This window comes from Nipponia nippon, unplaced genomic scaffold (genome assembly GCF_047370975.1).
Source record: "Nipponia nippon isolate SJK-2023a ecotype South Korea unplaced genomic scaffold, ASM4737097v1 scaffold_16, whole genome shotgun sequence".
NCBI lineage: Eukaryota > Metazoa > Chordata > Aves > Pelecaniformes > Threskiornithidae > Nipponia > Nipponia nippon.
Window position 1 is genome coordinate 7,376,859 of NW_028262332.1, and position 23,925 is coordinate 7,400,783.

General features: G+C 42.2%; 1 protein-coding gene across 7 annotated transcripts in view; it reads left to right on the plus strand.

Annotated features, from left to right (window-relative positions):
- Nucleotides 1-23,925, plus strand: part of NUP214 (nucleoporin 214) — a 45,250-nt gene that overhangs the window by 20,264 nt on the left and 1,061 nt on the right. For 2 of the 7 annotated variants that reach the window (XM_087752867.1, XM_087752871.1), the window contains exons 24-34: nucleotides 769-877; nucleotides 4,178-4,253; nucleotides 4,952-5,060; nucleotides 6,279-6,384; nucleotides 8,477-8,550; nucleotides 10,384-12,150; nucleotides 13,682-13,755; nucleotides 14,056-14,212; nucleotides 16,459-16,608; nucleotides 19,396-19,567; nucleotides 23,046-23,188. In XM_087752867.1, coding sequence (XP_087608993.1) covers nucleotides 769-877; nucleotides 4,178-4,253; nucleotides 4,952-5,060; nucleotides 6,279-6,384; nucleotides 8,477-8,550; nucleotides 10,384-12,150; nucleotides 13,682-13,755; nucleotides 14,056-14,212; nucleotides 16,459-16,608; nucleotides 19,396-19,567; nucleotides 23,046-23,188 — 2,937 coding nt within the window. The remainder of the gene's footprint in view (nucleotides 1-768; nucleotides 878-4,177; nucleotides 4,254-4,951; nucleotides 5,061-6,278; nucleotides 6,385-8,476; nucleotides 8,551-10,383; nucleotides 12,151-13,681; nucleotides 13,756-14,055; nucleotides 14,213-16,458; nucleotides 16,609-19,395; nucleotides 19,568-23,045; nucleotides 23,189-23,925) is intronic. The other 5 variants (XM_087752868.1, XM_087752872.1, XM_087752869.1 and 2 more) reach the window with 4 other exon arrangements.

Here is a 23,925-nt window from a genome sequence, read left to right on the forward strand (position 1 = left end):
TCATCTGTGCAGTGGCAGAAATGTCAATGACCCTTAGGAGATCCTGGCGTGGCAGTTGGTCTGTGTGCAAGAAACTGCTGGAGAGCAGAGAAAGGATGTCACAGGCCTATATTAATAACTCTTCATTATTAGCTGTGCAATTAAAGATTTGAATTGTAAAACAATTTTAATATTGAAAAGTTAAAGGTGAACTGTTCAGTTAAGCCTTGGATCTGCTTGTAAGGTTTTGAGTTGACAGGAGAAAGGTTCCCCAATTTTAGCTTTTCTTGTTTGGTTTTAGACATTTCTCGGTGCTTCTCCAGTATTGCAGAGTCAATGCAGAAAAGAAACAAAATTCACTCACTGGTGGAGGAATTGGAATAGTTTATTTTCCTTGCCCAAGGGAGAGCGTAAGTGCAGAAAGTGGACTACTGACATGAATTCTGGCAGAGGCTGGGGTGTAACTAGGCAGGTCCTTGCTGTTAACCTAAGATGTTACAATGTAAGGAAGGGAAAGTTTGGAAGAGTAATTGGACTTGGTCAGCTAACAAGGAAAAGTGTACCAACTCTCTATTAGAGAAAGCTGCCCACTTCTTTGGTGTCCTTATTGAAGGCTGAGGTATCAAACATTTTGGGTCAGATAGACCACATACCTTCTAGAAACTTGCATGGATTTCTTCTGGAGTTACTCATAGGCACCATATTGAATGAAATGCTTAATATGAAGATCATCTTTACCTCTCTTTTTTTTTTCTTTTTTTCTTTTTGATTTTTTTCTTTTCCTTAAAGCTGTAAGCACCTCCTTGACTGAATCAACTCTGAAGAACGTTCCTCAGGTGGTGAATGTGCGAGAACTCAAGACTGGTGCATTGACTCCAGCTGTCTCCGCGGTAATAGGGTGAGTGAGCGCTCCTTTCTGGTAACCTTAGGTAGCACTTGCAATAGAGCACATCTACCGGTGGGGAGCAGTAGTAGTATTTTACATAGTCTGACTATGTAAGGCCTAAGGTGGATGCATTTATTTAGAGAAGAGTCCTGGGTTTGTGGAATGAAAGGAAGAAATACTTTCTTTCCAGGTCATTCAGGGATTTGCTAATGGCTTGTCCTGAACAAACGACGAGACCAGTATTAACCTCCTTCTCCATTGGTCTGTGAAATGCATTTTAGTGCACCCCTTCCTTCTGGGATCCAGTGGTTTCACTGCTAATATGTACTTTGAATCTGGTATTTCTCCAGTCACTACCTCTGTTCTGCCTCTTTTTGTGAGAGAAGTGCAACCCTCTGTTGCTGAGTGTGATCTGTGGCCTTCAGCTGTCCAGATGTTGTTCCTTGTACTTCATCATCCACTACAGAGAAGACCTTCTCTGGAGTTATGCCTCTTCTATCTGTTCCTAGATTCACGCCCTGAGGGAGGGAGAGCTGTGCTCTGGCTTTTCTGGAAACTTGTCTCAAATCTTTTGACATCAGAATTTTGACTGAACGGTTGGGTGTCAGTAGGGACCAATCACTTTGGAAAAATACAGAGCTGCAAGGCTGTCTTCCTCATGAGTAAATTATGAATGTTGTCTTCTGATATTTAACCTTGAATTTGTTAAGATTTCTTGTGAGTTAGCTGTAACGCTTGGCTTTCCTACTTCTCTGCCTCCTCCAGACAACAGCCAGCTCGGCTCATTCCAGAGATTTCTGTCTTATCACCAGGCTCTGTCACCAGCCACAGAACTAGTCCTTTTCCCTGTCGTTGTAAAGACCTTGAAACTGTCTTTGCTTGAAGTTCCTACTATTGCTTAAGACCAAGATAATGCATGGCCATTTCTGGGCTGGGGAGGCAAGGGCACTACTGAAAAGACTGAGCAAAGTTGGGCTTACTGCATAAAGCAGGATATAATCAGATGTATGTGATGAGTTTAAGTCCACATGGAGTTGCAAATGCTTTATCTATATGATTGCGGGCTATGCGTGCAGCTCTTGGAACAATTTCTGTTATTGCATCACTTCTGGTTTTCATACATGTGTGTATGCTCTTCACTGTCAAAGAAAAAAGGTGAAATTCCTTTGATGCAGCTTTTCAGAAAGGGAACAGAGTCTTACAGTGGTGGTACGCAGCTGCTGACCTTGAAATTTACTTCATGGTTTCTTCTGCATTTTAATTGGGAAGTTTTTACTCTTTTATTTTCTCCTAAAAGTGATAAATTGAGAGGGGGAAGGGCAATGCTACATCTCCTGAAAGTAAAATTTGCAAACAGCTCTGCTTGGGAAATTTTGCTAATAGCAGTGTTATGACCAGGAAGAGTTCTCCACCCTTTGTTTCATCAAAACTGTGGTGAAAAAAAGACTACTGGCTGTACATAGACAAGGACATGAGTGAGCGATACATATCTGAGATTGGTTTTCACTTGAACTGTAGTTAAAGACCTGTCTTACTTTCAAGTAGTTTTAGACTGGCAGTATTGATTGATCTCTCTAATTTATAGAGCACCAACTAGCTTGATATCTTGAAGGCTTTTTACAGTCTTATTTTATAGCTGACCTCATAAAAATGTACTCTCTAAAAATTCTACCCAAATGAACCATGCTTGCCAGTCAGATTCAGCACTAAAATAAAGCGCATTCACCCAGCAAAGTTAATTCATCAGTTTTTGCTACTTCAGACATCCTGGCTCTCTTTTGCAGCCACAGCACACTCTTCGGGTTGTTAAGCAGTAATGGTTTTTCAGTTGTTATCAGTTGTTCAATGGCCTGTGGCTAGGTGTGTTGGTGTTCAGTTATTATATATAATTTTTAGCGCAAAAAAACCCTCTTTCCACAACTGAAGTCAAACCCAGCATTTTCACAGCCTTGTCAGAGAACCTGTGGGTCAAGTGATCTTGAGACTTTTCTGAGGAAAAAGTCCCACCGTATCATGAATTTCACAGACCTTCTGTTGTTTTCTTCTTTGTTCATGCTTCATATGAACTTGAAATTTACAGCTGCACCTTCCCAACATGGACTCTTCCTAGTGCTAATCTGAAGTTTTCCTTGTTTGCTTTACTTTTGGTCTGGGCAGAGGGCAAATCCAGGCCATGCGACGTAGAGGGGGAGCACTCATTGCTGGAAGGAAGGACTTACTAGTAATGCAAAGCTGTTTAAGGCACAAAACCCTATCCAAGACTAAATGTTTCATGAGTGTGTCCCCTTCCTTTGGAATACAGTAGGAAATTTCTGTGAGTTGGCCTGTAGCTGACCAAATAGTAAATGCAGTTTGGGAGTCCTCATGCTTTAGGAGATACACAGCTTTTGATGCCCAGATTTACTTGCTGTCTGGGATTTGCAGCCTCAGCCCTTTCTGTAGTGTAGCGATTCCTTATTGCCTTAGGGAACACATGGCCTGAGTCAAGATGGAAAGAGCCTGCTAGGGTAAGAGAAAGTTGGCCTTTGCCACCAAGAGAATGCAACCAGTGTTGAATTTAAGCTTCCAAAAGCTCCCGGTATTGGCCATTTAAGCTGCTGAACCTGGTGAGCCACAGACTTGAGGAGGTGCTAAAACTGGATGGCTGTTCCCAAGTTATGGTGTTTTGGTGTGTTAATGGCCCACAGCAAGTAGGTAGGATGCTTCACCCCAGGCGTAGCTGCTGTTCTGCAGCAATTGTCTGTGGGCTCTGATGTACGATTTATTTCATGGTCAAAATTCCCAAACCTATAATGTAGAATATAGGTTAATTTTATCGCAGTTCTTGCCATGACTTCATTGATGTTTACCCTACACTTTAAAGACGTGAAGCACTTCCTTCCCCTCACCCCCAGCTTTGTCTCCTTCCTCAGCATTTCTGAGAGTTGCATGTACTTGTCTGGGCTCCACACTATAAAGGAAGCTTCTTAAATTTGTTATCCACTAAGCATAAAATTGTAATCCCCTTACCTGCTGATTTTTCATCAACTCCTTGTAAAATAGAAAGGCCTGACTCTTCAGAGACAAGAGTGTGTGAAGAAGACTTGATCGTTTAAGGCTAGGCTTTAAACGCATTTGCAGACTTCCTTTGTTAAATGTGGCTGATTCATTTAAGAGGTTTATTCCCTAATCAGATTTGTTCGTTTGGACTTGTGTGTGGAATATTTAGTAGTGGCGGTTGTTCAAGACTTCTGGAAGCTGTGCTTTTTGAGAGGCGAGGAAGTCCTCTTTTAGACTAGTTGTTCATTTAACATTTTAATTTTTCTTTTTAAGATCATCTGTACCTCACTCTGCAGCCCAGGCAGTCCACCAAGTTTTGGCAACTGTTGCTACAAATCAAGCTAAACAGGTATCTTGATACAAAACTGTTTCCCTGTGGAATACTGTACCTGGGCGTGCTCAGCACAGTTTGGGGTTTAATTGTTGATGAACAGGTCATCTAAAAATCTCTTTTCACAGCTTGCCCTGCATTCTTGGCAAACCGTTTCTTTATCTGTGACCTCGAGAGCGTGATGCCAGGCATATCTTTGTTATGTCTTGCCTTTTCTCTTTTGAAGACTTGCAGCTTTCTAATGGCCACAGCCTTGCAGCAGTAAGGGTTGCAACTAACAACAAAGGAAACTGTATTAGGTAGATATTCCTAAATTTCACCAAAAAAAAAAGTGCTAGGCAATCAAGGGAGGGAGTAGTTTACCTATCCTGTTATTCTACTGAAAACACTTCCTATTGGTCAACAAGCTGCCAGGTTTTATGCCCACACATCAAAAAATCACCCAGCAGTCTTTGTCCCCTGGAATCATTGAGCTGTTGCCCATGGAGGCTTACTGGCCTCTGCAAGATACTTGCTGAAAAAGTTGAGTGTTGACCCCGTATTTAAGTGTCAACACATAATGGGCCCAAGATTGAAGGGCACTTTTAAGTGCTTCGATCACCTTCCTCTAGTTTGTTCTTAAGTCATTGCATGACTCTCATAATACCAGACCAAGGTCAGAAGGACCTTTGTTAATGAACAGACTGCACTGACCTGAAGTGGTGTTGTGTTTTTAGACACCTCTAACAAGCTCGCTTAAGGGACAGACTCCACCTTCTGCTGTGTGTGCACCCTGTCCTATGGCATCTACAGCTGGTCCGACATCATCTGGCAACAAAATCTCAGGTAAGTTGTCTTTAGCAGAGATGGAAATAAGGCCTGGATGTCTCTTGCCACCTGTCAGGGTGCGCAATCCAGAGAATGAAGACACTGAGGAAAAAAGATTTGCCTCCACTGAGAGGCTGCTGTGCCAATCTTGAGGGAGAGAATTTGAAAAACGAAGGTACAGAAGAACAGGAGAGTGTTTTTGTATACAGTCCTGCATTTTGTCTCTGTGCCTGCATCTAGAATTCAATGATACAGTTCCTTGTTCAGAGTGGACTCGGAATCTGTAACCCTTATGAAGAAATGTTGAAAGCACATCTGCCAAAGGCTACTGTGGTTTGACAGCAAATCAAAAGCAGCCATCTTTGCTGTTTTGTGTTTTAAACATGAAAATCATGCTGTTTGTAAACATTTTAAACATGCTGGTTTGATTTTTGTAACATGCAGCACCATAGGAGTACCTGAACTAGCTTGAAATGAACTAATTCAGGTATTGGGTCTGTTGAGCATTGATCTGTACGACCAACTTCAAAGCCAGTTCAGATACTGTGATCGGTCGCACATAGTTTAGAAGCTTCTAAGGAAAGGAATGCTCTGTTTACATCATTCCGTGCAAATGGGAGAAGAGGAAACACTTAGGGATGGAAGGAATTGATTTTTAATGTGTATTAGATAATAATGGCTGCATTGGACATGGTTTTATAAGCCTCTTGCATAAATGTCTGAAATCCATCTCTGTTGGTCTTCTGCCTTTAATCCATGGATGTAGGTTGCCTCTTTGCCAGGGGTAAGAAGCAGTAAAAATAGCTAGGAATCATATTTGACTTGGCAAACGCTTCTTAAATTTTGGTTTATTGAAAATGTCAGCTCCTGAATTTAATAATAGCACTTCCTTTTTATTTGAAATGTGTTTTGATGTGTTGATGAGAGATTTTACCAAGGATTTCTTGATTTTATTGTTTAATTTTTACTGTCAAGATGATGACACTTATCTTTGTTCTCATCTGATATATGTTATTGCCTTAAATCTTTGAAATAATTCATGTGTTCTCTGTCATTGTAGCAGTAGCAGGAATGTTTCTGTGTACAAATATCAGACCTGGTATAAGTGGCAAAAAACCTTTGCTTCCAATTGAGAAAACTGCAGACTGTGTGTGCAAACTATTCCTTCCTTTTCTGATAGTTGAATGACAGGGTGCTTTTTTTCTTTTTTGTAATGCTTGTTCTTGTAACTTACAGGACAAGGGACAGTAAAAACAGTTACAGCTGTGACTTCTTCTACAGTGACATCAGTACAAGCAACAACTGCACAGCTTAACAAAGCCTTCTCGTTTTCTTCTGTGGGGTCTGTATGAATGTTAAGATTTCTTTGTAGTTGATGTTAAATATGAGTATCGGCTGTTACAGCAGGTGCTACCTACAAGCTGCATACTGTAAAATATACTGTAAATGCATATACTGTAGAATGGCACCTGGAAATGTTAGATTGGGAGGGCAGGGCTTGCACCAGAGTTCTTGGAAGACCTTCTTCTTTGTGGAAGCCTACCTGAGTGAGGTCTGAAGGTCTGTGGGAGTTTGGCACAGTGTCATGTTGCTTTGAGATTTTTGTCTGTAACTAATCAAGAATAAAGAATGACTGGCTTTCTTCTTGGGTTTATCTATAGTGGACTATTGAACAAGTCATACGCTGTGTGGACTGATACTTTTCATCGTCAGGTGATGATTTGAGATCAGAGCAATATGACTGTGGTTAAAGCATCTGCTCATGGTCTGATGCACTGGGTTCACTGACTGTCTTTGAGTGCACATCACCACTTCTCAGAGAGTCAGAGAAGAACATTTATGCTGTATCTTGTATGTTGGGGTTAAGGAAAAGGAAAAAGAGGCAGACCATAGCAAGTTTTAAACCTTGTTCTTTATTTAGTGAACAAAGAGCAGTAGCAGGAAAATCATCCCTAGCCAGTTGTGCAGAGGCATGTGAGAACGAACTTGGGCTTTACAGCAGCAGTAGAGGTTGAACACTGGAGGCTTCTGCTCCCAGAGAAGAAGAAAGAACCTGAACATGGTCATATTAACACTTGTCACCTCTGAAGATGGGTTCCAAAGAGAATGATGTTGGGTTTTCTAACCTGGGCATACGTATGTGGGTTTCAAATGCTGGTAGAGGTTTGAGAGACAGAAGTGCTGGAATTCCCAATTAGGACTTGAAATTTGTGGCAATGGTCAAACTTGCTGAATTACTTACCTATTTTAGTACAACAGAACAAATTCTGTGTTTTGGTTTGAGAAGTAGTCTGTTCGTGAAGGTGACTAGAGAGTCCCCATGCCATCTGGTGATTTCTGTTACATAACAATAACGCAAAGCAAGGCGCATGTTATGAACATACAGTTATTCTGAAATCTCTCTTATGGAGTGTTTTTTCAGGAATGACAAAATATTTCTTTGGTCATATCTTATGTTTGGGGCAGAGGGATGACTCCTTAAAAATGATGGTTTGAAATTCTGCATGTTTACCTATTTAATACTCGAGTGAGTTTCTCTTTATGAAGTCAGTAACATTAAGTATTTCAGAGCACGCATATGTTCAAATGGCTGGTTTCTTTCAGTGTTAACCGTTTGTCAAGCGGATGTTACCCAAACACCTTGCTGTGCTCTTCAAAAGACTCAAATAGTCCTTTTGAGAGACTGGAAATTCAGATTCAAAAAGCAAACAAACCCTGCCTTTGTCCCAGGCTGCAGTGCCTTAGTCTGTAAACCATATGCTAAATACAGTGCCTAAACGGCCTGACTTCTATATCAGCAGCTGGTCCTTGAGAATCAGAGAAAGCTTAAAAAGCCTCGGGGAATGAAGGCCTCTGGAGGACCCCAGGGCTCCTTATGAAAGATCACAGTATTTTTGCACGACAGAATATTTTCAGTGTGAAATAGTCACTGAAACTTTTAATTTCTGTCTTGTGATCTCCTTTTTGACGGGTGGTAGTATCCATTTATTCCCTTTTGTACATGCACTGTCTCTGACCTTTTAACTCTCTTTTGAATAAACTCTAGTTGCCGCTGTGGCTTCTGCTCTTGCTAGTCTCCCAAGAGCTATCAGGATTTGATGCGTGGTGTTCTGCTGTCGAGCTGAATGGGGAAGAAATATACAGCAGAAAGGAAAGAATATGGAGGATGCGGGGTGGTGAAAAGAACTCTGAACTCTGACTCTCTCTAACCCTCTAGAAGCTTTGTTAGAAGGGAAACAAATGGAGCCCAGTCTGCGTGCATGCAGCTCTCTGCCTGTTTAGTTGTTAGAGAAACTGTTCTTATGCCTATGTGCCTGACTTTGTGCAAGTCTGTACTGGAAATCTGGGTCTCAAAGTTGTCTTAATCATGGGGTTGGAAGTTTCAACACTTTGAGCTAAGTGTCATTCTTTCCCTTTCTCCTCTTTCCTCCTAGGTCTGGATTTAATTTTGGTGTTGTCACATCAGCTGCTTCATCACCGACGCTGCCCAGCCTCGCTTCCTCACAAGGTTAGTTTGGAAGAGTGTGCAAACAACATCTCTTCCCTGCTAAGAGCATGCTTACTCTTCCTAAATTGTGTTGTTCTTGTTTTATGTTGCAGTTCTATTATTAAAATTGCAGTAGCTGCAATAACATTATATACGTATGCTGGATTATGCCCTGTAATGCACAGAAATCTAGGCCACCTGCCTTTCAATTAAGAGTAAGCAAAATGTTTGCTGCCAAGAGCATCTAGGAGGTACTAGTTTATGAAAAGGGTAACATCTGTACTAGTTTCCTCTGTTGTCTTTAATCTGTAGATTTAAAGTTGCCGAAGTGGTCTGGCACAGAAAGCTGTCATTAAGTGGAATGAGCATTTAGTAATGGGAGGGGAATGCTTGGGATGGCTTTGTGTTGCTTCTAAAATTGAGTTGACCATATATAGGCTGCCTTTCCATTTCATAGGTAGACCGTATTTACCCGGTCTGGAAAAAGGGGACTGATACATCTGCTTTATAATAGTCTTGAAGATTTCTGCCTCTATTTCAGTCTTGCAAAAGAGATTGTGTGGTCAAAAACTCACTTCCAATGTTGTTGGTTGCTCTAATAAAAGATAACACATCTTCTTAGAAATCTTGGCTTGCTTGTATACTTAGACCATCGCAGCCACAGCAATGCTACTAATACTCTGTTGATGTTAAGCAGAGAGAACTAACTTGGCTTAAAACTTGAAGATTCAGTTAACGTAAAAGCTTAGGTAAATAATACTGAATATAGGAGGAGCGGGAGGTGCGGAAGACAGACTTGTAAACCACAGCGCCGTGTGAGGGCAGTTACTTTGTGCCGCTCTGTGAAATGGTAGGAGCACCTTTGCCTCTGTTAGCTGGTGGTGGAAGAAGAACACAATGAGTTTCAGTGCCTCAGGAGGAAACATGCTACATTATTCTGTGTCGGTTACTAATATTCTTAAATATACTTAATATACTTATAGGGTAAAACACAAGGATAATACCAGCTGTGCTAAGAAGCTTTTGCTCTTTGTTATTTGATCTCTATGTAGATTTCCTGTACCTTGTCCAAATCAACCCATAGTCCAAACATGAATGCAATGTCTTCAAGACAGAATCTGTGTGTGTTTGGTGCTCAGGAATGAAATGACAATATATCGAATAAAACTAGTTCAGTCTCCCTTAAAACTTGAGCAGTTTCACACTGTTGGACAGCAGTATATCTTAGAAGTGGAGCTGCTTTGGCAATTACATTTGAGAGCTTTTCTCTAGTCTTTCAAAGCTGAAAACAGGCTGCATAGAAACTGGTCGGTGGTCTATAAATTATTGAATTTGTAAAGACAGATTTGATTCTGTAGAGGATTTTTCAAGTGCCAGAAAATATTTTTATGACCCAAACTCGGTTCTGAGCCATTGGTTTAAACAGAGAGTTCTGTAGTGAATGTCAGGAATTGGTTAGCTGAACCAAGTAAGAAGGGGTGAAAATGGTGTTAACAGCAAATGGTCTGTAGTAACCGGGTCTTTTATGTTTTTATCAAACTGTTGAAAAAGAGAAGGGAGCCAAAGGCTGAAATTGTCTGTACTCAACGAGAAGGATGGTTAAGTGGAGGCTATGACATGAAAGTAACAGTGTTTGTCACTGCAACTCTGCCCATAAAGGCTTCAGATGTCACTGTTGTCTCCTGAATGCACATGGAAGTGGCAGTCACCTGATGGTCAGAGGCTTTACAGTTTTGAGGCAAGAGCACTGTCTAACAGTCTGTGAAGCACTAAAGCATGCTATTATTGTAAGAATGATAAATGAGCTTTGCATACCATACCTCAACTTGTAACTTCTGTCTCTCTCACTGACAGCCCCCACTAAAGAGTCCACCCAGACCGATTCATTTTCGCTTGCTGGGGCTTCCAAATTTGGAGTAGTCCCTGAGGGCTCCTTTGCTTTTGGGTCCCTCAAGCCAGCAAGTGCTCCAGGAGCCTTAGTAGGAAATAGCTCCTCAGCAGATGGCACCCAGTCAAACAAACCTGCTGCAACAACATCTTCTGCTCCCTCCACAGCCTCTGGCAAGCTGGATATCCCTCCATCTAAACCAGGAGATCACTTGTTTCAGAGCAATCTAGCTGGGGAAACTCTTGGGAGCTTCTCAGGACTACGGGTTGGTCAAGTAGATGACAATGCCAAGACCACCACTAAAGCACCATCTACTAGTGTTGCAGGAGCACAGTCAACTAAAGTATCTGCAATACCTTCTGGGTTTACTTTTGGTGCTCCCCTGTCATTAGGAAAAGCTGGAGAAGCTGCTTCAACGTCAGTCACATCGGCTGCCACGGCATCCCCATCCATCAGCACTAGTGCCACAGGCAGTCTCTTTGGCAATGTCCAGATAACCAACACAGGGTCTTCTGGGGTATTTACTCTTGGAGGCTCTAGTGGCAACAAACCCACCTTTTCATTTGGTACTCAGCAAGCAAACAGTATGAGTACATCCACCTCTACCCCTTCTACAGTCTCTGCTTCAACGTCCCTCTCATTTGGAAGCTTCTTGAGTTCATCACAAACTGCTGCCCCTGCTGCAACTTCTAATAAGGGTGCAGGGGATGCCAAATTACCGTCTGTGTCAGAAAAGCCATCTGAAAATGAAGCTGTAGCAGCTGGGTCTTCACCTCCAATGACGCAGTCACCACAGCCTCAGATACAGCTTTCAGAGTCCGTTAAAGAACTGGCTTTGCCCCAGGCCACAGCCGGGGACACCGTCTCTTCGGGCTCTGGCACCACATCATCAGCACCTCCCCCTGATGCCATTGCTACTCCTGCCTCCACAAGTGATTTGAAGGCACCAGTGTCTCCTGCCGTCTCTGCATCTGCCCCACCAGATCAGAATGTCTCAACGACAACCTCTGCAACAAACATTGCCTCTCCTGCAGAAGCCACAAGTGCGTTGGCTGCTACCTCTGACGTTACTACATGTGTTCAGAGTCCAGCTGTTGGTGCCTCTGTGTTTGCCCCCACTTCTGCAGGCTCCTCTGTGTTCTCTCAGCCTCCAAGTTCCAGCTCTTCTGCCTCAGCATTTAGCCAGCCTGCTGGTGATACAACTGCTACTCCTTCCACACCACCTGTTTTTGGACAACTACCAGCAGGTACCACATCATCCTCTCCATTTGGGCAACTCACCACCAGTACCTTGTCCACTGCCACCGCTACCACACAGGCTGCCAGCTCAGGTTTTGGTACTTCTGCTTTTGGCACCACCACTACTGGGGGCTTTGGTCAGCCAACCTTCGGACAAGCACCGACCTTTGGGCAACCAGCGAGCAGTTCTTCAGGTGGTTTTACCTTTAGCCAGTCTGGGTTTGGGACAATGCCAGCCTTTGGCCAGCCAGCGGCTTCCACAGCAGCCTCGAGCAGTGGCAATGTTTTTGGAGCACCGGCTAGCACCAACAGCGCCAGCTCCTTTTCCTTTGGACAGCCATCTGCCAGCACTGGAGGTGGGTTGTTTGGACAAAGCAGCCCTCCAGTGTTTGGGCAGAACACCGGCTTTGGGCAAGGGGGATCCGTCTTTGGTAGTGCTGCTGCCGTTACTACTACAACGTCATCTGCTGGGTTCAGCTTCTGCCAAGCTTCAGGTAAGAACAAACTGCAGGGAGATGCCATATCCCAGCAGTGCTGTCTGGCTGAAGTACAGAGAGTAGTATATCACTGGGGAAAGTAGGATGTTTTTTAATGCCTTTTCTTTTTTTCCCCCCCTGTGGCACTTGATGGTTTTTGTTTTTTTTTTTGTGGGTGTGTTTTGGGGTTTTTTTTGGTTTTTTGTTGTTTTTTTTTTTCCAATTAGTTAAGAGTAGGAGCTGCAGTGTGTGTGAGGGCGAGGCTAATGTTGGAGACCAAAGAAGCTTTTGCTCTGCTTCACTATTCATCAGTAGGCCTCTGAATGTAGCCTTTTCAATCCAATCTTGCATTCATTTTATACTTGCAAGTCTACCTTGACTTAATTTTGAATTATGTATCGTCCTGCCTGTTACACAATAAGTGTGTTGGATTCAGCGTAGTGTAAAAGATCTTAAACTAGTCTGTTGTTGTAAATTGTTACACTGAAGTGGCAAGGCAGCTCTGAGACCATCATCAAGGCAATAAGTACAGATGCCTTCTTCCTTCAGCGGGCTGCATTGAGTACGTGCAACAGTGGGTGTATATGCCAGGTATAGTACTGTATCATGATCTGGGACGGCAAAAAAATTTTAAGCCCTCAAAGTGATGGGTTAGCAAGGAAATAATCTGTTAAATCCGATTTTGAGATGTTTCCAAATGCAAAAGCAACTATAGCGGTAACATGACCATCAGCTACCTGTCTACACGGTTAAATTGAATACTTACACAGCCCAAACCTTCTTTGTCAGTCTCCTTTTGTTCTCCACATTGCTACAATATATTGTTGGGTTTGTATAATCTTCAGAGAGCTCCCAAGGAAAAGTGAAAAGTACATAGTAATAATAGGGAACATGTCTTTCCAAGGAAGAAAAACTAATTAGGCTCATTTAATTAAAAACGATGGCACCGTAGGCAAACTGCTTGCTCATTTTAACTACAGTAACAGAGAATAGTTAAATTGGGGGAAGTGAACGCTGCTTGAGAAAGGTGTTCCTAATTATAGAAATGCAAGTTTTATTACAAAATGCACATTTAAGTGAACTGGGAAATGGAATGGGGAGTTCTTTTTTTAATCAAAACATTTCATTATCTATAACAGGAATCTTCAGGTAACAAAGCTCAGATCCTCCCTCCACAAGGGAAATCAGAATGCTACAGTGCTTGTTCATGACTTGCAGCATTATAGCAATGTTAACAGAAATCCAATTCTCTTATATTGTTAGCAATAATCCCACAAGTGAAAAGGCCTTTTATTTTCTGCTTGTTTTTAAGTTGGCTGAAGAGAGAAGGAGAATGACTTTCAAATAGACTTTCAATGGAATCTGTTATTTGTGTGTTGGCACATACTTTAAATTTGTCCAACCTAGATACGTTTGGTAACACCATTTGTATCCCTGTCTTTTGGCATGGGAGACCTGTCCTTCCCCTGTTCTGGACTAGTGTCACCTCCCTGAATTGTCTTATACCCTAGTAATAGTTCTGGTGGTTTATTTTCCTTTCTTTTCTTAGCAGGTTTTGGTTCTAGTAACACAGGTTCTGTGTTTGGGCAAGCGGCTAATACTGGAGGCACTGTCTTCGGCCAGGCAAGTATTTATTGCTTTTGTAGAAGTAAGGGACTGGTATGTATAGTGGACTTGTTCAGGGTTCCCTACCTATTTCTGATACATGGAAAAAAAAAAAAAAACAACAAACCAGGAGATACAATTTGACATGCTTAGTAAAAAGTGTCCTAGTCTGTACCAAAGATATTTGCTGTTGTAGTGGGCACGTTCATCAGCCCCTTCGTATATCCAGAGGAACAAGCCAGACAGAAAAATCAGCCTTGGAGGCATGTGCTGCTTTGACTTCACTTAAATCCTTTTTTTGTCCTTTTTGTGTTCTAGCAGCCATCTTCTTCCAGTGGAGGCTTGTTTGGATCTGGAAGTGGTGGGAGAGGTGGAGGCTTCTTCAGTGGTTTGGGAGGAAAGCCGAGTCAGGATGCAGCCAATAAGAATCCCTTCAGTTCCTCCAGTGGAGGATTTGGATCTGCAGCTTCCCAGAGTAAGTGAACAAAACAAGAATACAAAATGTGCTGTGATTTTCATCTGCTTTTGCGATCCCGTCTGCTTTTCTGCCGTTAGTTGCCTTTGAGTAAATTCTGTGTTAACATGAAAGGCTTCTAGCGGTAACAGAGACCAGAGAGTGTGCATGATGTGTAATCTGAAATTTTTCTTTTAGGTTTATGGAAAACAAGTAGGGAAGCCATTGAATCAAACAAGCAGATGCAAGAAGTATTAAGAATATCTATATTCTGTATGGAATTCTTGGCCAAATGCTTCTTTAAAATTGAATACTCTAAATTCTTGTCACTGAATTTCTTCTTGCAACTTGGTTGGAAGTTAAAAAGCTTTGATTATTTCTCATCTGCCCTAACACTGTAAAAATTGTTAAGAACCCTATGCTCAAGAGAAAGCAGGTTAACAAGTATGTGATGGGTAGCAGTTTCCTCAGCTTTGTCCTAAAAATGGCTATCTTTATGCAGCACATGCAAGATATTTTATCAAAATTTGCTATAACATATGGATAAGCTCTTGGTTGCTTTTTGTGTCTAGGAGCAGATGTGAATTCTTTCAGTCACATCAATGTAGTAAAGAAAAATAAATATGCTCGGTGGTTGGTTTCGGGAGGTAGTTTGTTTTGGTAAGGTAGCAGAATTATAGAGTTCCTTTTATCAGTTTTTATCCAGATTTGATAGACGGGGTGGGTCTCTGACAGATAAACTTGTAAAACCATCGTGAAAGCTGGGTAGATGAGAGGAATTGTGTTAAAGCCCTCTTTGGGAGGAGGGACTCAGCACTTGTCCTTTCTTTTGCTCCAGTTGTCAGCTAAAAGGTATCAGTCTGCACGTGTGTTTTAGCTAAATCAATCTGCACGTGAGGTGCCACACCAACTCTCCCACATGTTGCTTCTTGTGCAGCCACCGAACCTAACAAAAGGAGGCATGAAAAGTAGTTAAGAATACATTAAAGCTACCCACAGGTTCCTTTGAACCAGGGACTTTAAGGGATTATTAGAAATTTTTTCTAGAAGCTATAAAGGATTAACTGTAAAGGCAGGAATCAATCACTGTCTATTAGTGTAAAGATTTTTTTTTTTTTTTTTAATGCCAGAGTCAAGTTAAAAACACATTAGTCTTGAGTTTTCTGGGCTAACAAGTCTTGGTAATACTCTAAAATTTGAGCTGAGATGCATGTATGCCGTTCTCTGCTGTAGCAATTAGTTTGAAATAGTAGCAGGCTCTCTCGTGCCTTTTGTGCGCAGGTACTGCAGATCTGCGCTTGTTACGTACGTTTGTGTGTCACATGTAATGATAATCATAATGATTTCTTAGCTGTGGCTTTTATTTAATGACTGCCCAGCTTCGTTATTTCATCACTTGTGACTTGGGTTTGGCAGAAGGGGAAAGCAGAAGGGGTGGAGTCCAGCAGGTAGAAAGCACAAAGAAGGGGAAGCAGTGGCTAAGACATAAAAGTAGGGGAACAAAGGAAAGCTGTAGAATGAGCTGCAAGTGGCTAGAAGTAGCACTTCCAAGTCTTGGGAGAGCAAATCCATTTCTTTTATTACATCTTTAATGATCCATTGGGATTAATGGTTGAGGTCAGTTCACTAACCTTGCTAATTTAGTCCTCCTTTATTGCAGTGCTGGGTTTTATGATGAAATAAAATGGATGGTTCACCAGAGAAAAGCTTTGGTTATTCTGTGTCTTGCTACTAGATGCTAAAACTCTCTGTAGCCTTGTGAAAGATGAAAACTTGAGTTATTTCTCAGTAAGGCTGGAAGAGTTTGGCTCCTACTTTAAGGTCCTGTCAGATAGTCATGTTCAGAAACACTGGCCATTGTCAAAACAGCTGAGAATCTTTAATTTGTGGTGGACTGATATTTGTGTTGTCAAGAGAGACTGATTCTAGCTGCTGTGATTTCTCACTTGAGGGATTGTCTTTTAGTGACTGCGGCACAGGATGCAACTAAACAAATCATCCATTGCTGTGATTTGCTAGATCGCAGCAATAAAGGGTTGTTAGTGGTCCATCGAATCCAGAATGGATCTTGGTGGAACTACAAAGCCCTGTAGGAATAGGGGAAAACTCGGCTTCTCTCTGCAGAGTGCTGTTTTCAACGTGGTGTTCATTTTGTGCTTGGGGGTTGGGGAAATAAAAGGTGTTTCCCTTTTTCCTGATCCAGTTAATGAAGTGTAATGTAGAATATTGTCTGTTATGAGCTTCACAAGTATTCTTCATCTCCCCAGATTCTTCTAGCTTATTTGGAAACAGCGGAGCGAAGACTTTTGGATTTGGCAGCTCATCTTTTGGAGAGCAGAAGCCTACAGGCACTTTCAGCTCTGGTGGTGGAAGTGTGGCGTCTCAAGGCTTTGGGTTCTCCAGTCCAAACAAAGCAGGTACTTTGTTAATCCACCCACTATGAACACCCATGCTCATCTGTGAGATATTTAGTAGAGTATTCTGTCATTTAGATGTCTACAGCCTGGCCTCAGTACGTGTACAGGAATTGTCTCTGAACAATAAAATATAACTAATGGCTTAGTGAATGGAACTTTAGCTGGTGGATTCAAGGCAGAGACTTACAATCTCTTGTGCAGAAAAGCATCCAGTAAACTACATTTTCAGGTGTTCATTCCAGAAATTCCTGTTGCAGCTTAAGAGCAGAGAGCTGTGTGAATTAGTTCTGGTGTTATGTACCATACAATGAAGAGTACAGAATATGGAACTGAATAAATTTTTCCTATTTTTGATGCTTCCTTGGAATATTATCTTCCAAACTTCACTCTGGGTTTTGTAACCCTTTTTGTCCCCATTTCTTCATGCGAGTGAACGCACAGATGTCTACAATGGGAAAGTTTCCTCATAAAATTCATATCAGATGTGCTTGAGGTCCTTCTCTTTTGAAATCAGCCTGACCTGTCATCATACTTTCTTCTGTGGTTGAGCTGTTATTCCCTCTGTCGATTGAGTTAATTGAATCAAATATTGGAAATTTCACAAAACCTCTTTTCTTTTTACTGCCCAAGGAAAGAGCCACAGAAGTAGTGGTGACTGTGATATGTTCATTAGAACTGAATCGCAAAATGTTCATTTTGTTAATTACCAGGCAAAAATGGAGGCCCGAAGTGTCAGGCAGAGCAAAGCTTTTTTTCCTCTATCCTCAGACCGCTCTTACGGTGAACATTGGTGAAGATAGGTGTTCTGCTCCAAGTGTGTCTATTGAAGCTTCATCACTGGGGGAAGTAGGGGAGGCTTGGTCATCCTTGAAGTTGTCTTGAGACGATGGTGCTGAAGAACTCCCTTTGGAGAAGCAGTGCTTTGAGAGGAAGCATTCTCTGCTTTGACAGTAGCTGTGCTCTCATGTTAGTGAAGTGACTGGGAGCATAGTGATGATGCTGTCAGATCCAACAGCCATTTGTAAGGGGTGTCTCCAAGTATTGCATTCCACTTGGTAGCCGACTGAGTTTCTTGTCTCAGGCATACTTCCCTTCTGTTATTTTGCTAGAGGAGGAGAAAAGCATTGCTGAAGGAAGTTCTTCTTTCATTCACCCAATGACTCTTCCCTTGCTTTTGCTTATTTTGGTTTCAAAATTCTTCTTGAGATAGGATTTTCAAGAAGTTTCTGCAGAAGGCACGTCCACTCACCCAGAGCCCCTCAGTTCATTCCCTTCTCTGGTGATGTTTGCTAAATATTGAAATGAATGGTGTGTCTTCCTCTCCCAGCTGCAGTGGAAGGGTTTACTTGATTTGAATCCCCCTTTGTCCTGGTTTCACTACTTACATGTTTCCTTTCCCTTTCTTCACTATTTGTTAATATGCGTTGCAAAAGAGAGTGTATGCCAAGCAAAGCTTCAGCCCCTGTGATAAATACTCTAACTTCCTAGAGACAGAGGTAACAAGATATCTGATCTGTGTTTAAATAATTCAGGCCTAGCATTTATTTTTTTCCAGACCTTTTGTGTTTACAGCCAAACAGTATCCATTACCTTGACATGGACTGGAATTTCACCCAGGGTATTAAAATGTGTGGTGGTATCCCATCCTCATCCCTAGTCAAAAGAGCAGGTGTCCTTCACGTTCCACAGTGTCAATTAGAAACAGGCCAATAATATCAGCAGATGAACACAGAATAAAATAGTCTGGGTAGAAGTCCACTCAAAGCCGCAGAAGGCAGCTAAACCCCAAACAGAAATTGCCAAGAGCAGAGTTCAGTTCTTGATTCCCTGCAGGAATCGTGCAGTTCCACTGACCTGGCATTTAATCATTGCATCTTAGTTTCCACCACTTAAACCAGGATTAGATAATACCCTGCCTCCTGAATCTTTCTGCATCACTGGAGCACCTAAAAACCAAGCTTGCTATATACTCGCTGATCCTAAGAGATGGAGGAGACTGGGGAGTTCTTCCAGTTTAAGCACTTGCGTGCATGAAGTTCTGTCCGCAGGACACTTGTATGTCCTTCCAGAGCTTTAGGTCAGAAGCCAGGGTAAAACCCTGCGACTAAGCCACAGCAGCAAACGTTCACGAAGCTGACCTTTACAGGAGACTTTTCATTCTGCATTGTTGTATGCAGTTCCTTTGGATAGTAACTTGTTTAAATGGTGATGAGCAGAGCTTTACTTTAAAACTGACTACATAAGCTAAGCTTTTTTTTTGTTTTTCTGGTGCAGAGTGCTAGCTTTATGGTGAAGGATGGATATGTCTTTTTTTTAATAATAATAAAACCATTAGCCTAGCACCCCTTGTATGTATTTTTACTATAACTTGGTTATTGTGCACGCTTGCTATCTCACAATTAAGATACTGGTCTTTTTATATACAGCAAGCAGAGATTCCTTCACAGGGTGCAAGCATGTACGATATATTGCCAGAAGCACAGCTCTGGGAACTGAGTTGATCTTGTGCTCAAGAGACCCAGAATGTGGTTTTCTTCTGGATAGTCTCTTAATTCGGTTGCAGTTTTTTGTATGCATTCAGGCACTTTTCTTATCCATGTCTTTTGTAACAAAATACCCTGCAGTTTGGAAGCTTTGTGGCAATTAGTTTTATAAATAATGCTGTGTCCATATAAGATGAACAGCCCCATTATGGAGATTGTCTCCTTGGAAATCTAGTTTTGGTTTTCTTGTTCTGCATTATTGTTTATGTGATGTTCTTGTCCCTTTTGCCTCTGTTTTGCTCAGGTGGCTTCGGTGCTGCTCCAGTGTTTGGCAGCCCTCCCACTTTTGGGGGATCCCCTGGGTTCGGAGGGGTGCCAGCATTCGGTTCAGCCCCAACCTTTTCAAGCCCTCTGGGCTCAACGGGAGGCAAAGTGTTCGGCGAGGGTACAGCAGCAGCCAGCGCTGGAGGCTTTGGGTAAGCCAACCCGGGTCCAGGGTTTGGGAAAGCAATATTCTTGCATGACAGAAACTATTACGCTTAGTTACCTCTACGTTAATATGAAGAGTGTATTCTGTGATTGATTGCTAAGCTCTAAGTCCTTGGTTTGCTTGTTTGGTTTTTTTTCTCATTTATTTTTTAAAGGCATAAAACAAAGACTTTAACCCCAGAGGAAATTATGTTTATGATCTATAATTTTAATGCTGAAACTACTATGTTGAATCTTTAGAGATGGGGGGTAGGGGAGAATGTGAGTCATCTTGCAAGTGTCTAAGGGAATGCAGGAGTGTTTTCTGCGTGTACACTTAATGAGCTCAAATCTAGGCCTACGAACTATGCCTAGCAAAGAAAATAATATAGTTATCTGTGACTCTGTGTAGCCACCTTATCCACTTGGGAGATTTGGGCTAGAGATACTAATGAGAATTCAGGCTGGTCTGTCACCTTTGAGGGGTGGGATGAAACATTTGTAACAGCCTGCACTCCCAGAGCGATTTGCATTTATCCCACACTGATTGTTTTTTACCTGCTTCTTTACCCCTTAAGCCTATGCTTGGCACCGGAGTAGACAGCACTTTATTCCTTGTTTTATTCAGCAAATACAGAATTTCAAACCTTGCACTACCAGCAAGCAACTCTCCTTCACACGCTACAATTATATTCAGACCGAATAGACCCAATTAAAAAAGAAAAATTTCCAGTGAAAAGAGGAAACAGGATATCTTCCCAATCTTAGTGTTTACATATTTCGCAAGTGTTTGTCTTTAGTTTCAGGAGGAACTGCCCTTACGTAAGGCACATTAGAACATCCAGAAGTGTAACTTGTTAATTCCTCATGAGGTTAGGCAGATACCCATCTGCCAGGGCACCCCTGAGCTGTGGGAGGCTTCAGCTAGGTTCTTCTGCTACATCCTGAATTCTGGTGCATCCAGCTGGAGAGTCCCTTTGGAAAGGGTAAAAACAGAGGCAGCTTAATTAAATCCCCACAAAGAAGGGGATGACTTAGCTTCAGCTCAACTGATATTTTGCTAAGTTCCAGCTTTCAGCTGTTGTGCTGCAGGATTTTGTACTGCCACTGGATGTGCTCAGTGACAGTGTTGGAAGCTTAAAGGTAAAATGGGGTTCAGAGCGAACAGCGTGGTGATGCAAACAGACAGCTTGCATAAGGAGTCTGCAGACTCAAGAAAGAATTCAGTGGCTTAACTTGTGGGAAGTTTTGAGAATTTCTTCTCTGTTAGAAAGGTGCAGACTCACTCTGATATTTTCAGAGTTGCCTGAGGAATTTGATTTTGATTTTAAAAACATCAAAAGAGTGTGCAAAATTCCCAGGCAGCTTTACAAAAATCCAAATCTCACGACAAAATTTTGAGCAACAGTTTAATTCTGCAGTATAACGTAGCGTCTGTGCAGGACTTCCTTTCTGCCTTTCTCTTGAAGTGAAACTTTAAAAATCCTAAATCCAGAGAAGTTACTTCTCAGTACGTTGTGTGGTATTAGCTCCAAGTTCCTGAGAACACACTGCTAACTTAAACACATGTGGTTCATTGCTGCTTCAATTCTGAAAAATCTGCATCACTTGATCAATGACTGGGGTATCAAAAAATAGAAACCACTACACTTCTTCAAAGTCTGCAATTCCAACTGTTTGTGAGCAAATAATGTTTTGCTTTCATAAACTAGCCTCAAGTGCCTCTCAATTCTGTTTTGTGTAGGAGCTTTACAAAAGACCTGAAAATCTGGGCAACATAGGTTTGATTAAATTGTTACCAGGCAATGACTATCTCATGTCTTTTGTATGTTTAAAAAAAAAAAAAAAATCTATCCCTAGCTTAAGGTGTTCTCTTCTGCTGCTATGCTTAGCATTTTTCACCAGGCATGATGTTCTAGTTGCGACTGAAAGAAGCAGTTTGAACCACAAGTTTCCTTGTCGCTGTTTTCACCTCCACTTCCTTTCACTGGGTAGACATGATTTGTGTGTTTGGTGGCATAGTCCTGAGGAGATAGAGCACTGTAAAAACCTCTTGTTCCAAAACGCATCACCCCATCTTGCTGCTTTTCAAAAAGAACAACAAAACCTGTTCTGCCCTTCCTGAGAAAACCACATTTGTGGTTCTGACCTGAAGTTGTCTGCAAGGTAGATGGGTCAAGAGCCAAACCACAGGCACAGGGGATGGTTAGCAGGGCCAAAGATGCAAAGTCACTGAACTGCCCATTGTATCTAGTGCGGTATATGGAAGCAGTGGGTACAGTTGACAGTGTCTGGGATAGGAGAGGTGATGTCCTTTACCAGGTGAATTGTTTGTCACGCTGCTACAAGCATTGTCTTTTATCTGGAGAGATAGGTTTTGATGTGGTGGTTTGGTTTTTTTTTTAAAGTCTACTAGATCTGGATGGATGGAAGGGTGGGTTAACGTGCTGTCAGTTCATATTTTAAGTCAGAAATAACAGGAGCTAGCGTGAGGCACAGCCTTGCAAAGCTGGGACGCTATTTGACTGGCCAACTGTCTGCTCAGGGGAGGGCTGGTGCTGGGTTAGCACTAGTAGCATTGTGCACTTGCAGAGTTTTAGTGGAGCTTGTCATTTGAAAATTTTGTGTCTGCATTTTGCCCAGTTTAAGTTAGGGAAACACTTGGAGCTCCTTTTTTGAGCGTACCTATTACGTTTAGAATTGGGAGAAGTGTATGGGGGGGAGCAGAGAACCATAATGCATATCATGGTCTCATTAGTGTGTCGTGCTGATAGCTCTACAATGCCTGGTTGGACGGAGTGGGTAGAGAAAGGAGACTAATTTCCGTATATAAAAGTGTCTCTTATTTCAGTCCCCAAAAGCAATTAGGGAAGTAATCCAAAGGTAGTGGGGAGAAGTGCCAGGTAGGTGCAGAACTTCAGGAAAGCACTGGGATGGTGTGTGGTTCAAAATGGGCTGGGGAGAGAAGGGGACTGAGAAATCTGCGGGCTGTTGACATGGGCAATGGGTACGGTACCACCGGAAAGCTGGGAGTCTGGGTTCTGTATCTGGGCTCTGCTTTGTGCTCTGGCCATGAGCCACTCAGACCAATTCTGTATTTGCTGCCCTGTTTGTGAAACGAAACGATGCTGTACTTTTGAGCTTAAAGGGTGAAAACTACGCACAGGTGAGTTAATATATTCCATTTGATGGCTGGAGCTGGTATTTCCAAGCACTTGAAAACGTATCCTGTGTAAGCATGAATATATTTGCCTTTCTGCCTGCTGTACGTTATGAATGGGAGCTGAACAGATGTTCGTATATACAATAGTCTTTCCCAAACCAGAAAATCCATTTCCAGAATGAACAATTGTAATTATTCATATCGGGCGGACTCGCTCTTTTGATGTATCCTCACTTAAGGATTGCACTGTTATCATTGCGGGTATGGGGACAAACTTCCAGTGTGAGATGCTTGCAAACACAAATTTTCTCTTTAAACTGCAGGTTTGGTGGTACCAGTAACAATACAGCGTCGTTTGGCACGCTAGCAAATCAAAATACACCAACATTTGGATCGCTGTCGCAACAGGGTACCAGTTTCGGCACGCAAAGCAGTGGATTCTCCGCTTTTGGGACAGGTGGAGGAGGTAAGAGAAGCTAGAATACAATGAACCGTACAGGCCCTGTGTCTCCAGTTTTTTGTGGAACTCAGGTGTGACGACTCAGCTCCCTGTCAAAAATCTGCCTGGTCCTGGTCCTGCTATAGGGAAGGCACCATGGTCTGGAGAACTGAGCTGCAGGGTGGGGTGTAGCATCTTCTCAGACCTTATCTCGTAATTCCATCACTGATTTGCTGTGTGGCATGTCAATAAATCACTCTTCTTCTGCACACCTCATCGGATTATTGCTTTTCACCCCTTTTTGTGGAGTTGTTCTTTCTCCTCAAAGGAAAATATTGAGAAATAATGAATATCTTTTCAGTACCATATGCATGGGTATCTGTATGTAAGTACTTAGTGTCAAAAGAATATGCACTGCAAAACTGAGCTAGGACACCAGTAGCCAAATTTTTATCTGATGTAATTCAGTGAAGCTGCAGTGATTTACACAGGGCTGAGAACAGAGCCTTTGAGAGAGGATACGTTCACTGGTGGTCTGCCTGTCACCGCTGGCTTGCATTAAGCACAAACTCCATCTTCAGAAAGCAGCCCGCTTATTTTCATGGAGAGGTGAATAAACCAGGCACACTGTATGCAGTTGCTACTAATGAATGGAGCTAGCTGATTAGCAGTGAAAGCAAAGCCCTCTTAGGAACCGAGGCAAGTCACTTTTCTTCTAGATGGAGATTTGACTTTCATTGTCTGCCCATCACTCTTTCCCTGGC